The sequence below is a fragment of the Sapajus apella genome, unplaced genomic scaffold (assembly GCF_009761245.1).
Source record: "Sapajus apella isolate SASKATOON/1434 unplaced genomic scaffold, GSC_monkey_1.0 scaffold243, whole genome shotgun sequence".
NCBI lineage: Eukaryota > Metazoa > Chordata > Mammalia > Primates > Cebidae > Sapajus > Sapajus apella.
In genome coordinates this window covers 107,732-132,677 of record NW_022437183.1, presented here as the reverse complement: position 1 = coordinate 132,677, position 24,946 = coordinate 107,732, and the positions used below count along the sequence as shown (strand labels likewise).

At 41.7% G+C, this 24,946-nt stretch overlaps 2 protein-coding genes across 19 annotated transcripts in view; both read right to left on the bottom strand.

Annotated features, from left to right (window-relative positions):
• The window catches only part of ZFAND4 (zinc finger AN1-type containing 4), a 72,102-nt gene extending 57,301 nt beyond the window's left edge, over window positions 1–14,801 (bottom strand). For 3 of the 7 annotated variants that reach the window (XR_004266160.1, XM_032271639.1, XM_032271640.1), the window contains exons 1-2: window positions 14,670–14,801; window positions 4,146–4,445 (exon numbers count right to left, since the gene is read on the bottom strand). Coding sequence is in view for 3 of the 7 variants with exons in the window: in XM_032271639.1 (XP_032127530.1) it covers window positions 4,146–4,407 (262 nt within the window). In the remaining 4 variants the exon portion in view is untranslated. The remainder of the gene's footprint in view (window positions 1–4,145; window positions 4,446–14,669) is intronic. The other 4 variants (XM_032271641.1, XM_032271643.1, XM_032271642.1 and 1 more) reach the window with 3 other exon arrangements.
• A 2,476-nt stretch (window positions 14,802–17,277) lies between these two features.
• WASHC2C (WASH complex subunit 2C) overlaps window positions 17,278–24,946 on the bottom strand; it is a 69,376-nt gene continuing 61,707 nt past the window's right edge. For 7 of the 12 annotated variants that reach the window (XM_032271626.1, XM_032271630.1, XM_032271629.1 and 4 more), the window contains 6 exons: window positions 24,579–24,701; window positions 23,555–23,617; window positions 22,986–23,198; window positions 20,740–21,360; window positions 19,701–19,878; window positions 17,279–17,974 (listed from right to left, as the gene is read on the bottom strand). In XM_032271626.1, the coding sequence (XP_032127517.1) occupies window positions 17,835–17,974; window positions 19,701–19,878; window positions 20,740–21,360; window positions 22,986–23,198; window positions 23,555–23,617; window positions 24,579–24,701 (1,338 nt within the window). In that variant the 3' untranslated portion in view covers window positions 17,279–17,834. Of the gene's footprint in view, window positions 17,975–19,700; window positions 19,879–20,739; window positions 21,361–22,985; window positions 23,199–23,554; window positions 23,618–24,578; window positions 24,702–24,946 lie in introns of all 12 variants that reach the window. The other 5 variants (XM_032271631.1, XM_032271633.1, XM_032271635.1 and 2 more) reach the window with 5 other exon arrangements.

Below are 24,946 nucleotides of genomic sequence, written 5' to 3'. Positions count from 1 at the left end.
AATGGCTCACACCTGTAATTCCAGCACTTTGGGAGGCTGAGGCGGGTGGATCACCTGAGATCAGGAGTTTGAGACCAGCCTGGCCAACATGGCAAAACCCCATCTCTACTAAAAACACAAAAATTAGCTGGACATGGTGGTGGGCACCTGTAATACAGCTACTCAGGAGGCTGAGGCAGGGGAATCACTCGAACCCAGGAGGCAGAGGTTGCAGTGAGCCAAGATCATGCCACTACACTCCAGCCTGGGCAACAGAGCAAGACTCCGTTTCAAAAAAAAAAAAAGAGACAGAGAAGAATGCAAAAAACATCTATTAACTGTAAGACAATTTCAAAAGCTGCAACTAGAGTATCAGAAGAAAAAAATGAAACATAAGAAATACTTAAATAATGGCCCAGATTTTGAAATTAATGAAACATACCAAACCAGAGATCCAAGAAGCTCAGAGAACACCAAACAGCACAACTACCAAAAAATTTACACCTAGACATATTATATCAAACTGTAGAAAAGCAAAGACAAAGACAAAAATCCTTAAATCAGCCAGAAAGAGGAAAAAAAATCTTACATACAGAAATGCAAGTATAATTACTACAGCAGAGTTTTCATCAGAAAGCATGCAAATAAGAAAAGAGTGGAGTAAAATATTTAGTGTTGAAAAAAAATACCAACTTAGAATTCTTTTTATTTGATTATCTATTTATTTTTTTTGAGATGGAGTTTCGCTCTTGTTACCCAGGCTGGAGTGCAATGGCGCAATCTCGGCTCACTGCAGCCTCAGCCTCCTGGGTTCAGGCAATTATCCTGCCTCAGCCTCCTGAGTAGGGGGGATTACAGGCACGCGCCACCATGCCCAGCTAACTTTTTGTATTTTTAGTAGAGACGGGGTTTCACCATGTTGACCAGGATGGTCTCGATCTCTTGACCTTGTGATCCACCCGCCTCAGCCTCCCAAAGTGCTGGGATTACAGGCGTGAGCCACCGCGCCCGGCTTCCAACTTAGAATTCTATACCCTGCAATATTATCCTTCAGAAATGAAGTAGAAATACTTTTTAGATAAACAAAAATTGAGGGAATTTGTTGCCAGCAGACCCATATTGCAAGAAATGTTAAGACATTATTCATAGAAAAAATGATGTAGGTCAGAAAGTAAGTTTTACATAAAGAAAGAAGAGGGCCAGCCATGGTGGAATTTGTTGCCGGGAGACCCACATTGCAAGAAATGTTAAAAGACATTATTCAGCTGGGCGTGGTGGCTCATGCCTGACCAACATGGTGAAACCGCATCTCTAATAAAAATACAAAAATTAGCCGAGCATAATAGCTGGCACCTGTAATACCAGCTACTTGGGAGGCTGAGGCAGGAGAATCACTTAAACCTGGAAGGCAGAGGTTGCAGTGAGCTAAGTTCATACCACTGCACTCACCAGCCTGGGCAACAGAGTGAGACTCTGTCTCAAAGGAAAAAAAAAGACATTATTCACAGAAAACAGAATGTAGGTTAGAAACTCACATCTACGTAAACAAAGGAAGAGGGCTGGGCATGATGGCTCATGTCTGTAATCGCAGCTCTTTGGGAGGCTGAGGCAGGAGGATCGCTCTGCTAAGCACTTCACCTTTAATTCATTTAATCCTGAGAACAACCCTTTAAGATAAATACTATTATTCTTCCCATTTAGACTGTGACAACTAAGATAAAGAGAGGTTAAGTAATTTGGGCACCCAGTAATCTGAAGACAAGCAGCAGGGCTTCAGCACTCCAGTCCCTTCAAGGCCACTGCAAGTCCCTGAGCAGGCCCCGCTCCTCCCTTGTTGCAGCCCCCTTGTTCCTAATGCAGCACACTCCTTCAGCCCCTTCTCCACTAGCCCCGCCATCCGCCCTGCTCTCCCCATCAGTCTCTAGTTCCGAACTCACCAAAAACTTCCCCTAAAGGAAAAGCAGTCTGGCAGAACAACCATTTTCCCAGCATGATGAACCCAGGCAGCCTCACCTCCGCCCTCCCTATTCCATATCCCTCTAACTTGGAGAGTCTGATTCACACCACGTGACCCTAAATGTCTTTGAGGGTATAAAGATCACCCAGAAAGGGCTTAAAATGTACTTTTCATGAAGGCTACCCTCTTGAAACCTCTCAAAGACCAGAATGACTGTCATTGCCCATGGGCTATAAGAAACTATGATCGGCCGGGCGTGGTGGCTCACGCCTGTAATCCTAGCACTTTGGGAGGCCGAGGTGGGTGGATCACCTGAGGTCAGGAGTTCAAAACCAGCCTGGCCATCATGGTGAAACCCCATCTTTAAAGAAAAAAAAAAAAAAGAGAGACTATGATCAAGTGTGCAGAGCAGGAAGGAAGGAAGGAGTGAAGGGTGTGAGAATGGGGAAGGAAAACAGGAAGGGGTAATTAAGAGCTATTGACAACTAGCGATATGTGCTATGGATTAAACAGTGCCCCTCCAAAATTCATATGTCGGAGCCCTACTGCTACCATGGTATTTGGAGATGATGCCTTTGCAAGATAATCAGGTTTAGATAGGGTCATGACAGTGGGGTCTTCGTGGTGACTGGTGTCTTTGTAAAAAGAGATATTATGCTCTCTCTCTGCCACGTGAAGATGCAGTGAGAATGCAGCGAGCAAACCTGGAAGAGAGCCCCCACCAGAATCTGCCCATGCTGGTAACCTGATATTGGACATCAGCCCTCAGGCAGTGAGAAATAAATTTCTGTTGTTTAAGTCACCAGTCTACGGTATTTTGTTATGACAGCTCCAGGAGACTAAGACAGTAGGTATTTTACATATTACCTTATTTAATTTCCAAATATCTGTATTTGTTTTTTTGGACTTAGATTCAATTGCCTAAGAACTACAAAGCCACTGCTTTTATCCCCACAATGTCTCCTCCTACATAGGACAAGGAATCTATAACTTGACTCTGGTTCTGACTCATGGTAACTAAATACTTCCCTTGGATGAGTTCTTAATCTCCTCTAAACCCAAGTTGACTCTTCTGACATAAAAAGATTGAAACAGGATTCTCTCTAAAGTGCTTTTGCTGCATAGAGATTATTCAAAATTCATTAAAGAGATAAAAAATACAGAGATTATTTAGAACACAAGAGGATTTTATCTGCATGTTCCAAAAAAGGTATCCTTTAAACTATGATATAAATTACAAAGCAGAACAAAGTCAAAATAAACTATTATTTTATATTATGACTCTAGATCTCACCAAATCATTTAGGGCAGACAAAAGCGTCAAGAGCGATTACTGAATGTGCTGATGTGGTCACTGGACTCGGCCAGCCACTCACTTCAGTAGATCTCCTAGAGCTAGAGAAATTACAAATATTCAGGAGCTCATATATCACGACCCTTGACCTCACAAAAATGAAAATTCTAACCCTCCTCATCCTTCTGTAATTCTGAACTTATACCAGCTGGAGGGCAATCCTAGTCACTACCTTTATATTACAAGCAAGTTCCAGCTGGTTCCATCAAGAAAGATCCATTTACTGTCATATGGAACAATTTAATTTTCTACCCAAAACTGGATTTTTAAAAACTATAAGTGGCAAACATTACTTATTGCAGACATCTGCAAAATGCAAAGAAAAAGGCTAATTTTAATACAAATTAGTCTTTTTAGGCACGTTTTGCAAATATACAAACTACAAAAGAGACACTACACATTATTCAGCACCCTTGCTATACTAAGAGAACTCTGAATATATGTAAATGTAAGCCAAAAACTCTTTTCGGAAAACCTCCACATTAAAAAAAAGGGGGGGGGGATTTACAAAGCAGTGTAAAAAGGGAATTACTATTTCCCATTAAAAGTAACTATAAAATAGTTAAGGCACAATTTTCACGTCACTATAACTTGCTAAAAGCTATTCTAAAATATTATTGCACACCATAGCATAATGCCAGGGATTTGCTTCCAAGGAATCTGGTGAACACAGCAATGGGAACAGAATAGTTCATGATGCTGATACATGTTGGAGAGAGGGAGTACCAGGGGTTCATTGTCTTATTCTTCCTAACATCATATATGTCTAAAATTGTCTCTATTAAAATAATTTAAAAATTACTAGACATTATTGAACAAATTTAATCTTCATATCCCACAAAGAAAGATGAGTACCTTCCAATCTTTGAATTTTTGCTTTCACAGAAATAACAGCTTCAAAGGGTGAAACTCTCAGCTCAAAACATGTTCCAGTTAATGTTTCAATGAAGAGCTCCATGGTATCATAGAAATGAAGTCTGTAGTAAAATGGTCCCATGTTATCGTCATTGAAGAACGGAGGCTCTTTTCTGTTATCCATTATTTTGACTTTTCTAGCTTCTCTAGAATATGCCGTAGGCAACTGTATTCCAGTTCTAGCCAAATCAGGTTTGAACATTGGTGATATATATTTTTTTCATGTTTTGAGTATTGTACCTAAAAAAACAAGAATTTTTTTAACAAGCCTATCTGAAAATGACATTTGTCTGTAAAGATTTTCCAAGCAACTGTGGCCCATATCAATCTTCCAAACAGCCCCAGAATTCACTTTCGTGCTTTTAATTACATTTAATCCTGAACTTTTCACATTTGTCTCTGAAATCACTCTGCCATCTAGACCATAAGATTATTAAGAATAGGTATATTTTTGATATTTTAATGTATCTTAATAGAGCTCAGCAGTTACTTATATATGTAGTACATGCTCAACAAATACTTTTGTTGTTAAATGATATATAAGCCAAACTCAACACATCAGCATATTTTTGTAAGGATTTGAAAAATTTATGTATATCCTTTTCTAAAACATATAAATACGTCTTCTATGCCATATAAAGCAGAACTTTACAACCATTGTATATTTGACTTTATATTTTCTTGAGGCAGCGTCTTGTTCTGTTGCCCTGGCTGCAATACAGTGGCAATGATCATGGCTCATTGCAACCTCAACCTCCTGGGTTCAAGCAATCCTCCCACCCAGCCTCCAGAGCAGCCGGGACTATAGCCATGCATCATCATACCCAGCTAAGTTTTGTATTTGTTGTAGAGACAAGCTCTATGTTGCACAGTCTGGTCTCAAAACTCCTGGGCTCAAGCAATCCTCCCGCTTTGACTTCCCAAAGTGCTGGGATTACAGGCATAAGCCACATGCCCACTCCCATTATATATTTGAATAATACTGGATAAAAGGAATAGCAAGCATCATAATAGATTGCTTAAAAACAGTACTCACTAGATAATAAATGAGCATTTGGGTTTCCAGAAGATACTACAGCATTAAGATGACATTAAAATTAGTAATTAATATTAGACAATCTCTGCTCACATACATACAATAGCTAATGAGTATGAGTGGTAAGCCCAGCTGTAGTAAACTAAATTACAAGGATAGTACTAGGAGCACAAGACTGATCAAATTGCTATTGCTAGTAATCAGTGAAAAGTCTGTAAAGTGGGGGCCTTGAACTTAAACTAGGAGAAATGATACACATCTTTCTGGCAAACTGGGCAAACCTTTATAAAAAGAGCTTTATTGAGGGCCAGGTGCAATGGCTCACACCTGTAATCCCGGCACTTTGGGGAGGCCGAGGCGGGTGACTCACCAGAGGTCAAGAGTTCGAGACCAGCCTGCCCAACATGGCAAAACCCCATCTCTGCCAAAAAAAAAAAAAAAGAAAAGAAAAACACACACACACAAAAATTAGCCAGGCATGGTGGTGCATGCATATAGTCCCACCTACTTGGGAGGCTGAGGCAGGAGAATTGGTTGAGTACAGAAGGCAGATGCTGCAGTGAGCTGAGATCACACTACTGCACTCCAACCTGGGTGAGAGAGCAAGACTCCAACTAAAAAAAAAAAAAGCTTTATTGAAATACAATTCACATGCCATAAAAGTCACTCATTTAAAGTCTAAAATTCACTGGTTTTTATTATGTACACAGAGTTGTGCAACCATCACCATATTTGCTTTAGAAAATTTTCATCACCTCTAAAAGGAACCCCATACCCTGTAACCATCACTCCCAAATTCCCCCATTCCCCCATTCAGCCCTAGGCAACCACTAATCTACTTTTTATCTCCAAATTGGTCTATTCTGGACTTTACACATAAATATAATCATATACAATTTTTTGTGACTGGCTTCTTTCACTTAGCATAATGTTTTCAAAGTCCATCATGTTAATTCCTTTTTATTGCTGAATAACAGTCCCTTGTAGCAATATATCTCATGTTGTTTATCCATTCATCAGTTGATGAGCATTTGAGTTGGTCCCAATTTTTGGCTGTTATGTATAATGCTAACATGAACATTCATTCAGCTGCAAGTTTTTGTGTAAACATATATTTTCCTTTTTCTTTGAAGTAGCTTTGCTGGGTTACGTGGTAACTCTTATGTTTAGCAATTTGTGGAACTACCAAACTGCTTTCTAAATGGTATGGATCATTTTATAGTTCCACCAACAATGGATGAGGTAGCCCATTTCTCCACACCCTTGCCAATATTTCCATCTTTTTTTTATTAAAGCTATCCTAGTGGGTGTGAAGTAATATCTAACTGTGGATTTGATATCCATTTCTTTAAAAACTAATGACATTGAGCTTCTTTTTATGTGATTATTGGCCATTTGCATTAGAGAAATGTCTCTTCATATATTTTGTCTATTTTTTAATTGGATTTTTTTTATTAGGTTGTATGAGTTTTTATGTTACATATTCTAGATAAACACTTAGTCGGGCGGCCGTGTAGCTCAGCTGGTGAGCTCCTGGTGCTCAGTTGCCCAATGCCGCAGACTCGATAAACACTTAACAGACACAGGAATGGAAAATGTTTTCTCTCATTTTGTGGGCTGTCTTTTAACTTTCTTGGTGGTATCTTTAGAAATACAAAAGTTTTTAATTTTGATAAAGTCTAACTTGGTTATTTTTCTTTTGTCATACTCAAAAATCTGGCCTAACCCAAGGTAATAAAGATTGAAAATATTTTTCTAATATTTGTATAGTTTTAGCTCTTATATTTAGGTTTATTGTCCAATTTCAATTTAGTTTTGTGTATGGTGTGAAGTAGGGTCTAACTTGATTCTTTTGCATGTGGATAACCAGCTGTTCTAGTACCATTTGTCAAAAAAAACCATTCTTTCCCAATTGATGTGTCTTGGGTGCTTGTTAAAAATAAATTTATTGTAAATGTGAAGGCTTATTTCCAGACTTTTTATTCTGTTGATCTACCTATGCCAGTACCAGACTATCTTAATTACTGCAGCTTTGTAGTAAGTTCTGAAATCAGGAAGTGTGACTCTAATTTGTTTGTCTCTTTTCAGATTGTTGGCTATTCTGAGCTCCATGAATTGCCATATGAACTTTAAGTATGCCCATTTTGCAAAAATGTCAGCTGGGATTTTGACAAGGACTGTATTAAGTCTGTAGATTTGGAGAGTATTGCAATCTTAATACTAAGTCTTCTAATCCATAAATATGTACTATTTTTCAGTTCATATCTAATTTATTTCAACAATGTTTTATAATTTTTAGAGCACAAGTTTTGTTCTCTTTTGTCAAATTTATTCGTTTTATTCCTTTAAGTGCAATTATAAATGGAATCACTGTCTTAATTAGTTTCAGATTGCTCATTGCTAGTGTATAGAAGCACAATTGATTTTAATATATCGATCTTGTACACTGCAGCTGTGCTGAACTGTTTATGTAGTTCATTTAGTTATTTAGATCTTCCTAAAGATCTTCTATATAAAAGCTCTACAAACAAGATCATGTCATATACAGACTTTTACTTCTCCCTTTCTAACCTATATACCCTTTTATTTCCTTTTTTTTTCTTTTTTGAGACAGATTCTCACTCTGTTGCTCAGGTTGGAGTGCAATGGCGCCATCTCAGCTCCCTGCAACCTCTGCTTCCTGGGTTCAAGCAATTCTCCTGCCTCAGCCTGCCAAGTACTGCGACTACAAGCTCCCGCCACCACGTCCAGCAAAATTTTGTATTTTTAGTAGAGAAGGGGTTTCACCATGTTGGCCAGTCTGGTCTCGAACTCCTGACCTCAGGTGATCTGCCCACCTTGGCATCCCAAAGTGCTGGGATTATAGGCATGAGCCACCCCGCCCAGCTTATTTCCCTTTCTTGCCTAATTGCCCTGCTCTAGAATCTTCAGAATGACTGAATAAAACTCCAGTCTGGACTGGACATCCTTGTCTTATTACTGATTGTAGAGAAAAAGCATTGTCTTACATCATTAGGTATAATATTAACTGTGGGGTTTTCATATAACCATTATCAGGTTGAAGAGCTTCCCTTCTATTCCTACTTTAGATGGGTTTTCTTTTTAATCATGACGGGGTATAAATTTTGTCAAATGCTTTTTTCAGTGTGTACTGAAATAGTCGTGGTTTTCTTTCCTCTTCTATTCACATATTACATTAATTTTTGTGTGTCAAATCAATCTTGCATTACTGGATAAACCCCATTTGTACATGGTATATAACCCTTTACATGTTGATGGATTTGGTCTGGAAGTATTTCCTCAGGATCTCTGTATCTATAATCATAAGGGATGATGATCTGTAATTTTCTTTATGTCTGTCTGGGTTTAGTATCAGGGTAATAATGGCCTCATAGGATGAGTTGGGAACTGTTTCTGACATGGGTATATTTTTTAATGTACTTCAGGATAGGTAAAGCCTCAGAGTGGGAGAAGGGTATCAGTAAGTAAACCTTGGTGAACAGAAAGTGAATACCATGAAAGTGCAAGAGTCTGCTGGGCCCAGTGGCTCACACCTGTAATCCCGGCACTTTGGGAGGCCGAGGTGGGCGGATCATGAGGTTAAGAGATCAAGACCATTGTGGCCAACATAGTGAAACCCCGTCTCTACCGGAAAAAAAAAAAAAAAAAAGAAGAAGAAAGTGCAAGAGTCAAAGAGAAATGTGTCATACATAAATTTTCTGCATTTTTTTCTACCAAAGGATATGAGACATCACTGAACTCACTACAATTTTCATATACGCATGTTTAAAGAAGCAGTTATTTTTAAAGATTGTGGTTAATAATCTCCACTCCATAAGCATGATATTCCAGAGGCATCTGAAGTCTGAACGTGCCACAAACATCTGAAATACAAAATACTCAAAACTTATTTTTCTCATAAACCTCCTGCTTTCCTGTAGCCCCCATCTAGGGAAAGAGTACCCCCTTTCATGCCATCCCTCAGAATGATCTGTCAACCATTTTGGATTTTCCCCAAACCCCATGACACCTAGAAATGACCAATTCTAGACAATATGACTTCTTAATATTGTTTATTTTCTGTTTATTTATTTTGAGATGGAGTCCTGCTCTGTTGCCCAGGCTGGAGTGCAGTGGTGCAATCTCAGCTCACTGCAATCTCTGGGTTCAAGCTATTCTCCTGCCTTAGCCTCCCCAGTAGCTGGGACTACAAGTGCGCACTACCACACCCAGCTGATTTTTGTGTTTTTAGTAGAGACAGTTTCATCATATTGGCCAAGCTGATCTTGAACTCCTGACCTCGTGTTCCGCTTGCCTCAGCCTCCCAAAGTGCTGGGATTACCACGCCCAGCCTCTTGATACTGTTTTAATATGTCACCCACGCCATCTACACTAACTAGAACTTAATTTATGGCTTCATTAGCTGAACAATTCTCATGGCCTAGTTTTGATCCTCGATTCTTGCCTTTCACTCTTCCAACCCATCTGTTTATGATGGCAATAGTGCTTTTTTTCAATTTTGAAAAAGTCTTATAAAAACTAGAGTATCATATTTTTGTATTATTCAGCAATGATGTTTAAGCAATGGGAGAAGTCACATAAAGTTCTAAAACAATTTTATGTTCAACTTTAGAATGCACTGCAGTAAAACCTCACCAATAAAGGAACTAAAAAGAGAGAAATGAATGTTAAGTTAATCTAAACACGAAAATTTTCCTTTTTGAATAGACTTCATTTTTTGAGCAGCAAAACTGAGCAGAAAGTACAGAGTTCCTATATGTCCTCCACTCCCACAGCCACCTCCTATCACAACCTGCACCAGAGTGGTACACTTGTTACAACTGATGAAACCTACAGTGACACATCGTATTCACACATATACTGAAGTCCATAATTTACATCAGGGTTCATTCTTGGTGGTGAGCATTTTATGGGTTTAGACAAATGCATGATGTGTATCCATCATTATAGTACCGCACGGAACACATACACTGTGCTACAAATCCTCTGTACTTTGCCTATTCATCCCTCTCTCCCCTCAGATCCTGGCAAACACTACACTTTTTACCATCTCCATAGTTTTACCTTTTCCAGAACATAATATATTTGGAATTTTACAGTATACAGCCTTTTCAGAGAGTAGCTTCTTTCACTCAGTAACATACATTGAAGGTTCCTCCATGTCTTTTCACTGCTTGATAGCTCATTTCTTTTCAGTGCTGAATAACAGTCCATTGTCTGGGTATACTGTTTATTTATACATTCACCTACTGAAGAGCATTTTAGTTGCTTCCAAGTTTTGGCAATTATGAAAAAAGCTTCTATACACATTGGTATGCAGATTTTCATGTTTTCAACTCACTTGGGCAAATTCCAAGGAGCATAATTGCTGGATCATATGGTAAGAATATGGTTAGTTTTGTAAGAAGTTGCCAAACAATCTTCCAAAGTACCATTTCGTATTCCCACCAGCAGTGAATGAGAGTTCCTGTTGCTCCCCATCTTCACCAGCTTTGGTGTTGCCACTGTTTTGAATTTTGGCCATTCTAACAGTCATGTAATAGTACGTCACTGTTATTTTAATTTGCATTTCCCTAATGACATATAATGTGAAGCAGAGTTATCTTTTGAAAATGTAGAGCTGATCATGTTATTTCTTGGCTCAGGGCCCTATGACTTCTGTCTATAGAATAAAATTCAGACTCCTTAGAAATGCTCCCAAGATTATGTATCTCACCTTCCGGCCCCATTTTACTTATCTACATACCTCACCTCATCTTGCAACATCTCTGGTACTCCTAACCTCTAATCATCTGCATCTGCAGCTTCACAACACATCAGCCTCTACATTGTTGTTCCTGCTCTGCTCTACTTACTGTCACCTGCACACATGGTTACCTGACAAGCACCTAACTATCTTTCAACATTCAGCTCCAATATTTACTATTCCACAAAGCTTTTTATACCTTCCCCCACTACTGCCTACATCATATATTACACCTGTAACAATTTCATTTTTTTACATAGTTTTGCCCTATTAAACTGAAGGGAGGACATCTGATCTCTATCACTTAGCACAGTGTTTTGAACATATTGGTATTCATTAAAGCTTTGTTCAATGAAAGAACAGATATTTTACTCTTTCAATTGATTCTCAGAACAAACCTGTGCTATAGGTATTATCCCAGTTTTAGACATTAATACATATTTGGTTATGCTCTGTGTTACCCTGTTTGCATTGCTATACAGGAATACCTGAGACTGGGCAATTTATAAAGAAAAGAGGTTTATTCTGGCTCACGGTTCTGTAGACTGTACAAGGAGTATAATGCTGGTATCTGCTTCCACTGAGGGCATCAGGAAGTTTACAATCATGGCAGAAGGAGGAGAGGAGCCAGCATGTTACATGGTGAGAGAACAAGAGAAAAAGAGAGAGAGAGAGAGAAAGGAGATGCCAGGTTCTTTTTTTTTTTTGAGACCGAGTCTCACTCTGTTGCCCAGACTGGAGAGCAGTGGTGCAATCTTGGCTCACTGCAACCTCTGACTACTGGGTTCAAGCAATTCTCCTGCCTTAGCCTCCCAAGTAGTGGGACTACAGGTGTGTGCCACCATGCCTGGCTAATGTTTGTGTTTTCAGTAGAGACAGGGTTTCACCATGTTGGCCAGGATGGTCTCGATCTCCTGACCTAGTGATCTGCCTGCCTCGGGACTCCCAAGTGCTGAGATTACAGGCGTGAGCCACCACACCCAGCTCCCAGGTTCTTTTAAACCAGATCTCATGTGAAGTCAGACTGAGAAGTCATTCATTACCACAAGGACAGCATCAAGACATTCATGAGGATCCACCCCCATGATCCAAACACCTCCCATTAGGCCTGCCTCCAACACTGGGGGTCACATTTCAACATGAGATTTGCAGGGGACAAAACATCCAAGCTATATCATGCTACAAAAGTTTGTTTGGAGGGATGCTGGTTTCTCACGAGAATCCCGTTTTGATTCACTCCAAATGAAGTCCACCAAAGTGTATCCATCTTGTAACATACATGTACATATGCACAAATTCCTATCTGCTACTAGTTTTTATAACACTAATAGGAAATATAATTTGAGAATCTATCACAGGTTGAAAATCAAAATCTATAAAAAAGAAAGAGAGAATTGGAATTGCATTGTACAGACTGCTAACGGTCCTAAAAGAGATGGCATTACAGAAAGTTGTTGCTTGTAGCACATCTCTTTTGAGTGCTGTTGCACCATATTTCAAAATGATGAGTAATAAATATGGTGTCATACAAGGTACCGTGCTAATAATGTTGCTAGTGATAGTGGTAAAGCGTCATTACTCTTAAATAAAGGCTAAATTAAAAAGCTGCATTGCTTATGTATGACTTTATATGGAGCTCTCTAACCTTAACCTTCTTTCTTTCACTGATTCAAACTGCCTTTATAAATTTGGATAACATGAATTCTTAAAAACATACTAATGCTATATCAAATAAGAGTATACTACAGAGTTACCAGTGTGTGTATCCCTGAAACCAACAGTACTCTTACCTACACAGTTGCAGCTCTAAGAACAGAAGTCAGGTATCAGGACTGCAAAATGGACATGACAGAAATAAAGACATGAGTGACTATGCCTGCCCAAGGAATTTGGAGTGTTTCCTTCACCACGATGTTCTTCCATAGTGAGACCCTAAATATAATAAGCTGGGGGAGGGTAGAAGATAAACAGATTTGGAAGTCCTTCACCTATAATGAGAATGGATAACGCAACTATAAGCCAGAAGAAAAAGAACAACCCAGTACAGCATTAATCGTGCTGGAACTTTCACCATAAGCCTGGGTCCAGTCAATGCGGTAATTTCCAATATGCCAAAAGAACCTACGTTGATAACCAAAAGTGAAAATGTTTCCCTCTAGAAGATAGTTATGCTTTTCTTCAGGACTAGAAATCACTGTAGCAGAGAACAAAATGAGGCCATGAAATCTGGTTAAGCCATAATGGATACCTAGAGGGTGGCCGAGGAGCAAATGGAAGCTGCAGCACGCCAAAGACCTAGCTAGTACTAAAAGCTGGGTCCACAAACAGCTTCTTGCAATGGTGTATGGTCTTGCTTGGCTGAGCATACTGTGGGGCTCAGGATGTTGGAAAATGAGGGGACAATAAGACTTAAAGATGGGATGGGAAATGATGCAAGAACAGTTAAAAAAAGAAAATAGAAGGAGAAGAGAAAACTAAGGAAACAGAAAGAAAGTGGCCATGGTGGCTTATGCCTATAATCCTAGTACCTCAGGAGGCCAAGGTGGGAGAATCACTTGAGGCAAGAAGGCTGAGACCAGCCTGGGCAACACAGCGAGACCTTTGTCTCTACAAAAAAAAATTTTTTTTAATTATCTGGGCATGATGGCACACATCTGTAGTCCCAGCTATTCAGGAGGCTAAGGTGGGAGGAACACTGGAGCCCCGGAGTTCCAATTTGCAGCAAGCTATGATTGTGCCACTGCACTCCAGCCTGGACAACACAGCCAGACCTTGCCTCAAAAAATAAATAAATAAAAAAATAAATAAATAAAGAAAAAGAAAAAAAAAATGGGGGCAGGTTATTTCCAGAATTTTACAATTAAATATATCTAGCTATAAAGAGTAATAACACCAAAAATACTTCCAAATCAATTCTTAAAGCATTTCTCTCATCTCTTCTGAAAAAATTCTAAAAACACAACTCCAAAGATGAAATGGAAGTTAAAGGTAAACAAGGCAATAGTGCTGAATACATCATTTCACTAACTCGGAATCTGCTCCGTTCTGCTCTAAAGAATCTTAGCTACATAAGAGCAGTTACGGTGGAAACTTTTTCCCCAACGTAAAGATACCCAGAATGCGAAGCTGCCATTAAAAATGCTGACACAGATCTACATTTACTGATACGTGAAAAGTCGGGTGTCGATGTGGAAAAGGGATTGGGAAATATTTTAGAGCCAGTCTCCTCACGCCATCCAGGTACCTACACACTTGAGGCCACCGAGTCACCTGCGCAGCCTTGCTCCTCCAAGACCAACCCAGGCTCCCTAGACCCACGGGCCTGAATCTGGAGGACAACAGTCGGCGTGACAACTGCGACTCGGAGATCAGCACCCGTAGGGAAAGCCGGGTACACGGGGAGCTGGCGTCGCGCCCAAGGGAACAAACGCAGGGGCGTGTGTCCTGGGGAAAGACAGCCCGTCGCGCCAGTCCCGGGGCAGCAGCGGCCGGCGTCGGGCCGCACGGAGAGCGGCGGGCAAGGGACGCTACTCGGTAGCCCAACGCCGAGCGGCCGCCGCCACTGCGGCCTCAAGAAGGCGGGCGGTGGCAGCGCGGCCCAGCTCAGCGGCTCGCGGCCCCGGGCGCCCCCCCATCGGCCCGTTTGCTCGCTCATCCTCACCCGCAGCCTTGTCCGCTCGCTCGCCCGCCCACAGATCTATAGGGCCCCGCGGCCCCGCGAGCTGCTTCACTGCCGACACTGACCGACAAACGCTCCGCGGCCGCCGCGCCCCGCCCCTTTGTGACACCGCCTACCAATCGCTCGACGGCGCTCTCGCCGCCCTCCAATCAGCGCGGGCAGGGAGGGCCTGGCCGCCGGACGCGGGCGGTTGCCGGGGCTCCGGGGCCTTCTCGGCGTTCCCTGGAGGTTGTCGGTTACGAGGCCCGGATGTTGACCTTTTATTACGAGCCACAGTGGACAACTGACTCGCGCCCACGCGGGCTTCTGGAGGGCAGCCGCACGGCCTGCTGGGAACGGCGGGGTTGCCGCCCGAGCGCCCTCCGTGAGACCCACCGGAGATATCCTCTTCCAGGAGCCTGATTTGCTGGGGATAAGCGATGCAGGCAGAGGCTGTCCAGTCTGTGGCCTTTCCAGAACCGGGGCACTCCTAGCGTGTTCCTGGCCAGCCGGCCCTGAACAAATCCCCGTTGGGCTTCACCGTCCCCTAACGTTTCTGGCCTCAATCGCCTCATCTGGAAAATGGGGGCATTACCATGCCTGGTTGAAGACAAGGGCGAAAATAGGTAACTTTCTGTAGTCCTCATCCAATTTACTGAGGACTAGGCCAGGCAGTGGAATAGGCACCCTGGACTCAAATCCCAGCGTTGGGTAAGCCCAGCGACGCCTCCTGCTCGTTTCCAAGCTGCTGAGCTGCGGTGTAAACTAACTGACTTCAAGACAACGCCTGCCTTTCTACCTAACATGGGAGTCTACTGCCTCATTCCCCCTACTGATTTTCCAACTCTGTGAACCTCCTTCACAGAGGTTAACTGTGAATAACCCACCGAATAACCTAGGTGGGTTATTCGGCTGAGAAAGAATGTCATCTCGCTCTCACTGGGGGTTCACTCATCCTCGACTTCTGGCTCCGAGGGACCAATCTAAGATGAAACTAAACCTAATCTCTGTCTCCTGTTCTCTCTCATTCTTCTGAGACGCTACCACCAACCTATCTCCGCAGTTCAACTAACTATTGAGCATACACTGGGGACTATGGTGAGTCACTAGGCTTTGATTCACCAGTCTCTCTTGCCACCGGTTCTTTACCAAACTCTACATATGCTTAATGCTGACAAGATTGGAGCCCCTTGAGGACAGGGCTGTGATGTGTAATCATCTTTGCTTTCCCGACACTCAAACAGTGCTTGTGATGGAGACTGAGTAAAAACCTTAGCGTTTCTCATCCCTGCCTCCCCGCTTCATTCACACTAGAGAATTGACAGCATGGACCGTAGAGTCAGGCAGGTGTGTTTAAAGCCTTGGCTCCCAATACTGGAAGTTCCATTACCTGGCCAAGTCATTCATTCTTTACGTCATCATCATCATCATCATCATCATCACCATTCTTCAAGAGCCAGATAGTTGACAAGTGTCTTTACATCTTCTCTCCCCATCACAATCCTGCAAAGTTGGTATTGAAACCCCTCCTCTACAAAGGAGTAAACAAAAGCTGATTAAGGTATAACAAGTGGCCTACAATCAAACGCTCTAAGTAGGAAAGCCTGATTTAAATCTAGGACACAATACAAAAATCCAACCTCGTTCCATTATTCCACATTGCTTCCAGATTCTAGCTTCATTTGTAAAATTAGTATTACTACATTACCTATCTGGTAGACCATGGAGACTGAATAAATTTCCTACCATAGGAACTTTTATTTTTTTGGCATAAGTTATCTCCCCCTTTCAAGCCTCTCAAAGTAGCAGTTTGCAAATTTTCTAACCCTATTGTCTCCTGAATCCCTTGAAATCAATCCTAGTGATTGATCAGTATATTTAATTGTTCCAAAAGAAAATCATATTTAACAAATACTCAGACCCACATTGGGTCCTAGAGCAAGAAACTATGTGCACAAATAACCTAAGGACAGAAGGAAGATGCATAAAATGAATAGGGGAAAGAGTGGGCAACTAGCACGCGCCCTTGTCTGTCATGTCACTCTCACAGCAGACTTGGGCAAATGGTTGACCTATGGGAGCTGTACAAAATCTTTGACTCTGTGTATGAGCAATTCCCCATTCCATCTTACAGTGCCCAAGTTAGAAGTTAGTAGCTCCAGGATCTCTGAGACCAACCCAGGCAGCCTACAAGACTGTGCCCTTGTGACAGGCTGAATAGTCATCAGTAAAACAGAGCACCAGAAAACACAGACTAGAATGGGGTCAGCCATCCAGGTGGCTAGTAGCTACTGTCTTTGACGAAGTAGATAAAGAATATTTTCATTACTACAGAATTCTATGGGGCAGTGCTGCTCTATAAGCTGACATTTCTATCCTCAGCACTTCCCCCTGCTATTACCTAGGTTCATTCTGCTGCTTCCCTAAGACAAGGATGGAAAAGGATGCCTTACAGCAATGGTCAGCAAACTGTTTATGTAAAGGGGCAGACAGAAAACATCTGAGGCTCTGTGAGCCATCCAGTCTCAACTCTTATGAGCCATAAGTACTCAACTCTTACACTGGAGGTAGGATGAAAGCAGCAATAGTAAGTAAATCAATAAGTGTGCTGTTGTTCCAATTAAAACTTTATTTACAAAATCCGATTGGGGGGAGCATAGTTTGCGAAACCTCGCATTGGAGGACATGCAAAGGCACCTTCAGAATTCAGTGAAAAACCCCTCCCATATTGCCAAGACTCATGAAGTATAATCTCTCCTTTTTTTTCTCTTTCACCTGCCCAGGCCCTAAGTTAGGGTTCCCATCCATGTAATAAAGATTCCTGGTCATGTGGCATTTGCTACCTCTGAGATTCCCTGCCTAACCATGAAAGCCACAAAGAAATTTCTTCTTTTACACGCCCTGAAGCATATTATGGCCCCACCAAAGCTAATTAAATAAACTGTGGTTTAAAAACAAAGCAAACCAACCACTGTGAAATATTTATTTTTGTTTTGTTGTATTAAGCATGATTAAACCAGTGCAGGAAAAGACTAAATACATTGGGTAAAAGATGAGCTAGCTGTTCTAGTATTTGCTTTTTGTAATCCAGTTAAGACCATGAGCATATACAGCAGCATCACTAACTCAACAATGTAGCTGAAGGGTAACGTGGATACCCTTTATGCTCTACTGGCCTCCAAAGGCATTCAGGGGATCATCAAAGATGTTGGACACCTTGTGTTCAGATCTTGGTTCAGGTGCTGCCTGTGCAGATCGGCTTTTTGGTTTGGTTGTCTTAGTCTGGATACCAGAGGAGAAGATGTCATCTTTAGAAAGAAAAAAGAAAAACAGTTGCTGAAGAGGGTTGGGGAAAGGTGCTTTTAAGACACATGCAAGCAAACCACCAAAGACCCAACTCTGGTAACAGTATGGAGTACCCCAAAACACGAATCTAGAACTCAAGCCTCCTAGATTCTGGCCCTGGGTCTGTTACTCATTAAGTTTTATGATCACACACAAGTTTCTCTTGGAGCACAATTTCTTCAGCTACAAAAGTATATGTGTGCGTGTGCAGGACAGAAAAAAGGGAAGGGTAACTTGATCTCCAAACCCAGCCCATGACCCTACCATCAGGGACAATGGACTTATTTATATATTTTTTTCACATTGGGTTTTAAAAGAGCAATACAAATATGCAAAGGGAAATCCAATATAGGATCCATTCTTTTTCTTTCAGAATAAATGCACTGATTTGAGGCATCTCAACGTAAGACTGCAAGCCTCTGTCACTCACTGTATTAGTGTTTTAGTGTTTCACTGACTCAAAAGCTTGCCCTACCTAATTATGTTACATATCCAGTAATGTTACTGTTAGGTATCCAACCATGATTTTAGCATGTATACATAAAGTTAGCTGTACACAACTGTTAAAGACCACAGCATTATTTGTAATAGAGAAACCTTCAAACAATCGAGATCGCCAAATACAAAGAAATCCTGCACACCACTAAAAACAAGAAAGGAGATCTCTATTTACTGACGTGAAAAGACATTGAGTGACTAAAAGGAAGAGCAGAATAGGTAAAGTATATTCTTACTTTTTAAAAAAGGTGGGTATATATTTATGTGCACACAAACATATATTAATACCACTATGTCCAAAAGGATACACACCAAACTGTTACTATTACTTCTAGGGGTTATTCACTTTACATTTTCTGAATTGTATGAATCTATTACAATAAGCATGTATTACTTTTTTTGTATTTAAAATAATGAATTCTCTTCTGCACTCCATGTGGTGGGAAGTAGGGGAAACAGAGCACATGGCTTGTTGGAGGCACAGGGCCAGTGTGGCTCTGCAGCACCAGCCATCTCCCAGTTAGCCTCAAGGTCTAGATCAATGGGGGGAGTAGGAAATGTGTATGTGGCCTCAGCCCAAGTGCTCTCTACCAACGCAGGATGTATCAAAAGTCTAATATTTAGGGTTCTTGGGCATTTGCCTTGTCTACTAACAAAGTACAAGTTTTGCCATGGAAGGAAGACCAGCTTGTTCCCAAACACCAAAGCCCTCAGTGAGATGCGACGCCTAAGTCTGAGCCAACACCTGGGTCTAGTCTTGCTCTCCTCTCACACAGAACCATGGACACTCCCTCTCCAGCTGGAGCTCCGACTCAACCAACCATGTCACACCCAAGGCAGTTCCCTCAGCCTATTTTAGCACGTGAGGTCATTTCTGATCGATCCTCCTTTCATAACATCAGGGTGTGTCACAGATGATTTGTGAGGCGCACCGAGACAAAAGTTAAATTATACTTAAACATCAAACTCTGGGTGCCTTAAAATTCTTTGATGTCCATCATAGGAAACAGTTACTTCATTAAAATAATTAGTCCATCTCTTGCCTATCTTCAGCCTAACTCGGGATTACACTGAAGGAAACCTGCTAGGGTGCATTTTCCAGAAAAGGTCCAAGAAAAGGTAGCAGGAAAAATACCAAGTGATGGAAAGGTAAGGATTCTCTTCTCTAGATCAAGATGTAACCAAACTTACCCATATCATCATCAAATATAGACTTGGCTTCCACTTTCTTTTTGGACTTTTCTTTTGGTTTTACAGTTAAGTCAGCAAAGATATCAATGTTATCATCAAATAAATTGGATTCCAATGTTTTCTCCTTCTCTCTGGTTTTTTGAGAGGGTTTAATTGCTTCTGTAGCAAATATATCATCCTGGTTATGCCAAAAATATAAACAAAACAATGTGAAATCAATTTTTCTTTTTAAATTTTAAACACTTCAACAAGCCATGGAAATGCAAATGGCCAGGGTGTTGTGGAACAGCCTTGAGACTGTCCACTCTGCCTGGGATGCACTACCCCAGATCTCTGCACAGCCTGGCCCACCCATCTCACCCCGGCTCAAGCACCGGCATCACAGTGATGCCTTCTCTACCAGTCCTGCCTAAAGGAGCACCTCCTACCGATACCCACACTCTGCCCCGGGTTATTTTCCTCATGGCACTTAGTACTACTTGAAAACATCTTAATTATACATTGCCCTATTTGTATTTGATTATCTTCCCAGAGAGCTCTGAGGAGCCTAGCACTTCTCTGAATTCATCTTCTGCCTGTAGTCCCCAGGTGCTCAATAAACATCTGCTGAGCAAATGCCACTGAAAGGCTTATTGCCTGCACTAAATTGTCAGCTCCAGCCAGGGCCTATGTGCCCAGAACCAGAGGTTAAATTCCCAAGCTGGACCAGTATTGCTGTATGCATGTCACTGTGTGGCATGCCTGAGAAACTGATTACAACATTCTATAAAAAAAACAAAACTATAAAAACTAGAGCTGAATCAATGATTATGGCCAGCCAAGAAATACCCTTTACATGACAAAAACCTTTACAAAATATCCTTTACAAAACAAAAAAACCACTTCTGAGTCAATGTTAAACTTATTAATAAAAGAGCCTAATTATAATTACTAAGCTATGGGACATGCATCCAACAAGCTAAACATAATCTATGGCTCAAATGAGCCAATCAGATACCTTCCTTAACCTCAGACACAAAAACATGTTAAGTCCTGTTACCTCAAAAATATCTTGTGTTGTTGACATGACATCCTGCTGACTATTGGATTTTGACTCATTCTTCCTGATTTTCTGATCTGTAAAGAGATCATCCTCATCTTCCAGGAGAGGAAAGGGATTTGTTTTCTTTGCTGGTTTTGGTTTAGCAGACTGAAAGAGATCATCATCACTGCTGGCCTCCCCTAGAGCAGGAAACATGGGGCTCTTTTCTTTACCTCCCCCTGGTGGGTTGGAAGGATTCTCTGTTATCTTTGCCTTGGGTTTTGTTCTCTCCAAAGACTGAGATCCAGTGCCCGTGGAAAAGATGTCCCTAGAATCAAAAAGGTCAGCCTCCCCTCTGGAATGACCCAGAGATTTTGCAAAGGGGCTTCTGTCCACTCCAGGCACAGGACCACCTTCCCAGGGTACGGTGGCAGCTTCCAGGGCCTCCTCAGTGCTGTCTTCTCCACTGACTGCTCTGAGCTGTGGCCGATGGCCATTTGGGGAAATGGTACCATCAGCCCACTGTGCAATGGGTCCTCTGGGGACACTGATATCCTCATTCTCGTTTGATTCCTGGGCAGCCAGCCGCCTAGCTGCACGAGTCTGTGGTCTACGCTTCCCTCTTATCTTGACACGGCCCTGCAATGGCAAAAAAACACACACTGATCTGATGATAACGTGTTCAAAGCTACCATGGCAAAGAATCAGTGACTCAAAATATTGCAAGGTTATCTGGTCTACTTCAATCAAGATATTATCTAAGAATACAGAAGAGGTTATTTCTTAATGATTCCCAAGGAATGAGTTTATTAATAGCTCTTAGTACTCTAAGTCATTCTTAATCCTTAGGCGTTCTCCATTTTTTAATCTTTCCAGGGCAGTTTCAGTTCAGTTTCACACAAAATGCTTCATCTGTTGCTGGAAACCTGGAAAGTAGGCATGTTGGTGCTCTGTATCTCACAACCCCTCCCTTGGCTCCTACTCTGCCCTCAATATAAACCTGGGTATCTTTCAAAACAAAAAAGAATCGGGGGAATTCTGGTGCTAACTTTTGTTCGGGTGCTAGTCTAAATTCAGCCTCCAGGAGCAGGGAGAAATGTAAGACAATAAAAAGAGATTACGTAATCTAAGGTGCTGTTTTCTTCAAGTCATTAAATTCAAATGTTAAATATTCCACATAAGAAATATGGCTTAGAAATCAGAACTTTTAATATAATCTCAAAACATGAATCACTTAGTAGCAATGATGCAGCGATAATTTACGATATTTTCCAAAATACACAAACAAGTAGAATTTTGAGACGCTACAATCTACTTTGAGCAAAATATGATTATGTTTGCCAACTTCAGGGGAATTTCATAATTTTATTTGCCAATTTAAACTTGACTGAAAAAAAAGAAAGCCAATAAAAAATGTAATAAAAGGAAGGATGTTTTATTTTGTACAAGGAAACAGATCTGGAAACATCTGAATGAATCTGTTTGCCAGGGTTAGGTCATTCTGTCCTGTCACTTACTTGGAGACCAGCTGAGGATTTCTAGAGAAGGGAGATTGGATAGAAACAAGAAAACCAACTAAAATGAAAGGAAAACTTCAAAGGGTTGACAGTCCATTGAGGAGATCCCGTGATAGTGTTGCTGCTGTGGGATCTGGGAGGGGGAAGCGCAGGGCACAGTGACACAGAAGTGGGGATGTGGATGCACAGCTGTGGACGGAAAGGAACATTCCTGGTGAGGAGGCAGCAGGAGCCTTAGGCAGCAGCAGGACAGACCATGTGTGTTCACGGAGTGGCACCTGGTGTGCCTGAAGTCAGGCTGTAAAGTGTGCAGCAACTAGTGAGAAAGCTGCACCCATGGGCTGGCACCGACTGTAAAGGGATTTCATGCCAAACACAGGAGCCCAAATGCTCTTCTTGGAGCAGTGAGGAAGAGCCAGCAGGAGGGGCATGATCTGCTCTGTGGTTAGAAGACCGCCAGCTGGCAGTGTTGAAAACCTGGAGGTGTCAGACACCAGCCAAAGTGGTCACACTTTGCTGTGGCTACTGAGCAGAATGCAAATGTACTGAATGCAGGCCATGGAAAAGCAGGTGCAGGATCAGGGGGGTGTGGAGGATGAGAAGCAGGGAGCAGCTGAAGGATGAGGCACCCCTTTGAAAAGTAGAGTCAAAGTCAGACTGCTGTGTATGCAATTGACAAACTGGAAAGAGGCATACACATGTTCTGGTTAAAAGAAGAGAGAAAGGAAGCAAAGATGGTTTCATCACCTTGTTTGCACTGGGTAAGGTGTCTGCCTGAGCTGGAAGATCAAAACTCACGCCGGCCTCCCCACTCCCAGGAAGGACATGCACACTTTCCAGACCGTGGCTCCTTCCGTGTTCAGATGAAGGAAAAGCCAATTCTGGCAAAACAGGCTTTACTTCAGAGATCTGCGGAGCCGCTGTGGGCAGCAAGGCCGCTGGGTTGATCGCTAAATTTGCCTAAGGAAGAAAAATGAAACTGTATTTGTTCTTCAACACAGCAGTCTATTATCTTTACTGTGACACATGACGAGACTCAGTGCACATAATGTATAATACGAGAGGAGAAGAGAATGTAGGAAAATCGCCTGATCTAGTCTCAGAATTAAAACAGAGGGTCTTACACCTATGCCCACCACTGGGCTCAAAGAATAGATGTTAAAGACGCAGCACACAAGAGGCAACATCTAGGTGCGGGGGAGGGGAGGCGGGAGAAGAGATGAGAAGATGCTTGGCAGCAGCTGACAAAAGTGAAAACCCAAAAAAGTTTATAGATGCCACAGGGCAGGCAATGAAGATTCCAGTGTTATAATTACTTGTATTTTCCCGATCCGAGTGGATGGTTCTTTGGTTTTAAATGGAGCGGGATCTGATGAGTCCTGTGTGAAATTACATCCAGTTAAAAATCCATTGGGGAAACAGAAAGAGAAGTGTCTCTTATGCCTGTAAATAAATCTGTGATGGAGCAAAACTGTCGCTTTCTGTAGTTCTTTAATGGGAAAGGCATTCCAATCTCTCCTGGGGCCTGACGTTTTACTAACACTACTTCACATATGCCTCCTCCTCTGTCATGTAAGTGGAAAGCTGTCAGATCAGATATGGAGTCAAAGAAGACAAGATGAGTAAGATTCCCAAGAGTCACAGTTTATCAGAGCACCCAAAACTGACCAGCAGGCAAAATTACCATGTTTGTTATCCAACAGAAATTTCAAGGAGCACACAGAAATTCACCCATAGCCAAATGCACTGGTTCTAAAAGCAAAAGAATCTGAGCCCCAGGAAGGGTCAGTGGTGATGTGCTGGTCCAACAGCTTCATGTTCACAGCTCAGGACACTAAGGCTTCAGTGAGACACCCTGGGACATCTGCCCATGTAACTGGCACTTGCTCTCCAGTCCTAGCCTGTTCCCAGGAGGAGCTCCACAGCATTCTGAGAAGACTGCTGCAGAGTAGGGCCCAGTGCCAATGACCTCAGGAAAGGCAACACTGAGGGCAGCAAAGAAATCAGATGTAATTTATATTTAATTCTATTCTAATTCCATTCCAAGGGAATACAGAGGGAGAAATAGATGCTTTAGTGAGAAGAATATTCTTCATCCTACTTTAACCCCACTTTAGAATCAAATCTGGCATGGCATCAAAAAACACTCTTAGGTATAGATTCATGACACTCTGGAGTGTGGAGCAAGGAGAAGGGAGATGATTTGGGGCAGGGGGAGTGCAGTGATTGCTCTTTCGTCTTTAATGAAGAGAAGTCTGAAAAACTGTGGATCTGCATAATGGAATTTCTCTGTACTGGGATACAGACAAGAGCTGATAATCCTTAAAGAGGATTTCTAACCTGAGGTGTTTCCAGCTTCCATATGCCTTTCTCTTTGCTACCTTGAATAGATTCAGGATGTTTCTGGTTTTTGAAAGACGAAACAGGGTGGTCTTTTTTCACTACTCTCTTTTTCTCTTGTACCTTCAAAAGAAAAAAAAAAAAACCAAATATCCATCAAATGTCTTAGAAATTTTAAGGAAAAATCATAATGCAAAAAACAATCCTGGCTTCTGAGTTTTAAAAATACTTTCTCAAATGAGGGCTGAACCAACTCAAAGGAGGCATTTCAGAAACAGCATTCTAAAGACTGTGACTGTCACAAGAATCCTCTCTATGATAAAAAGAAAATAGAGTGCTTACAAAAACCTACTGGGGCTGGGGGAGAA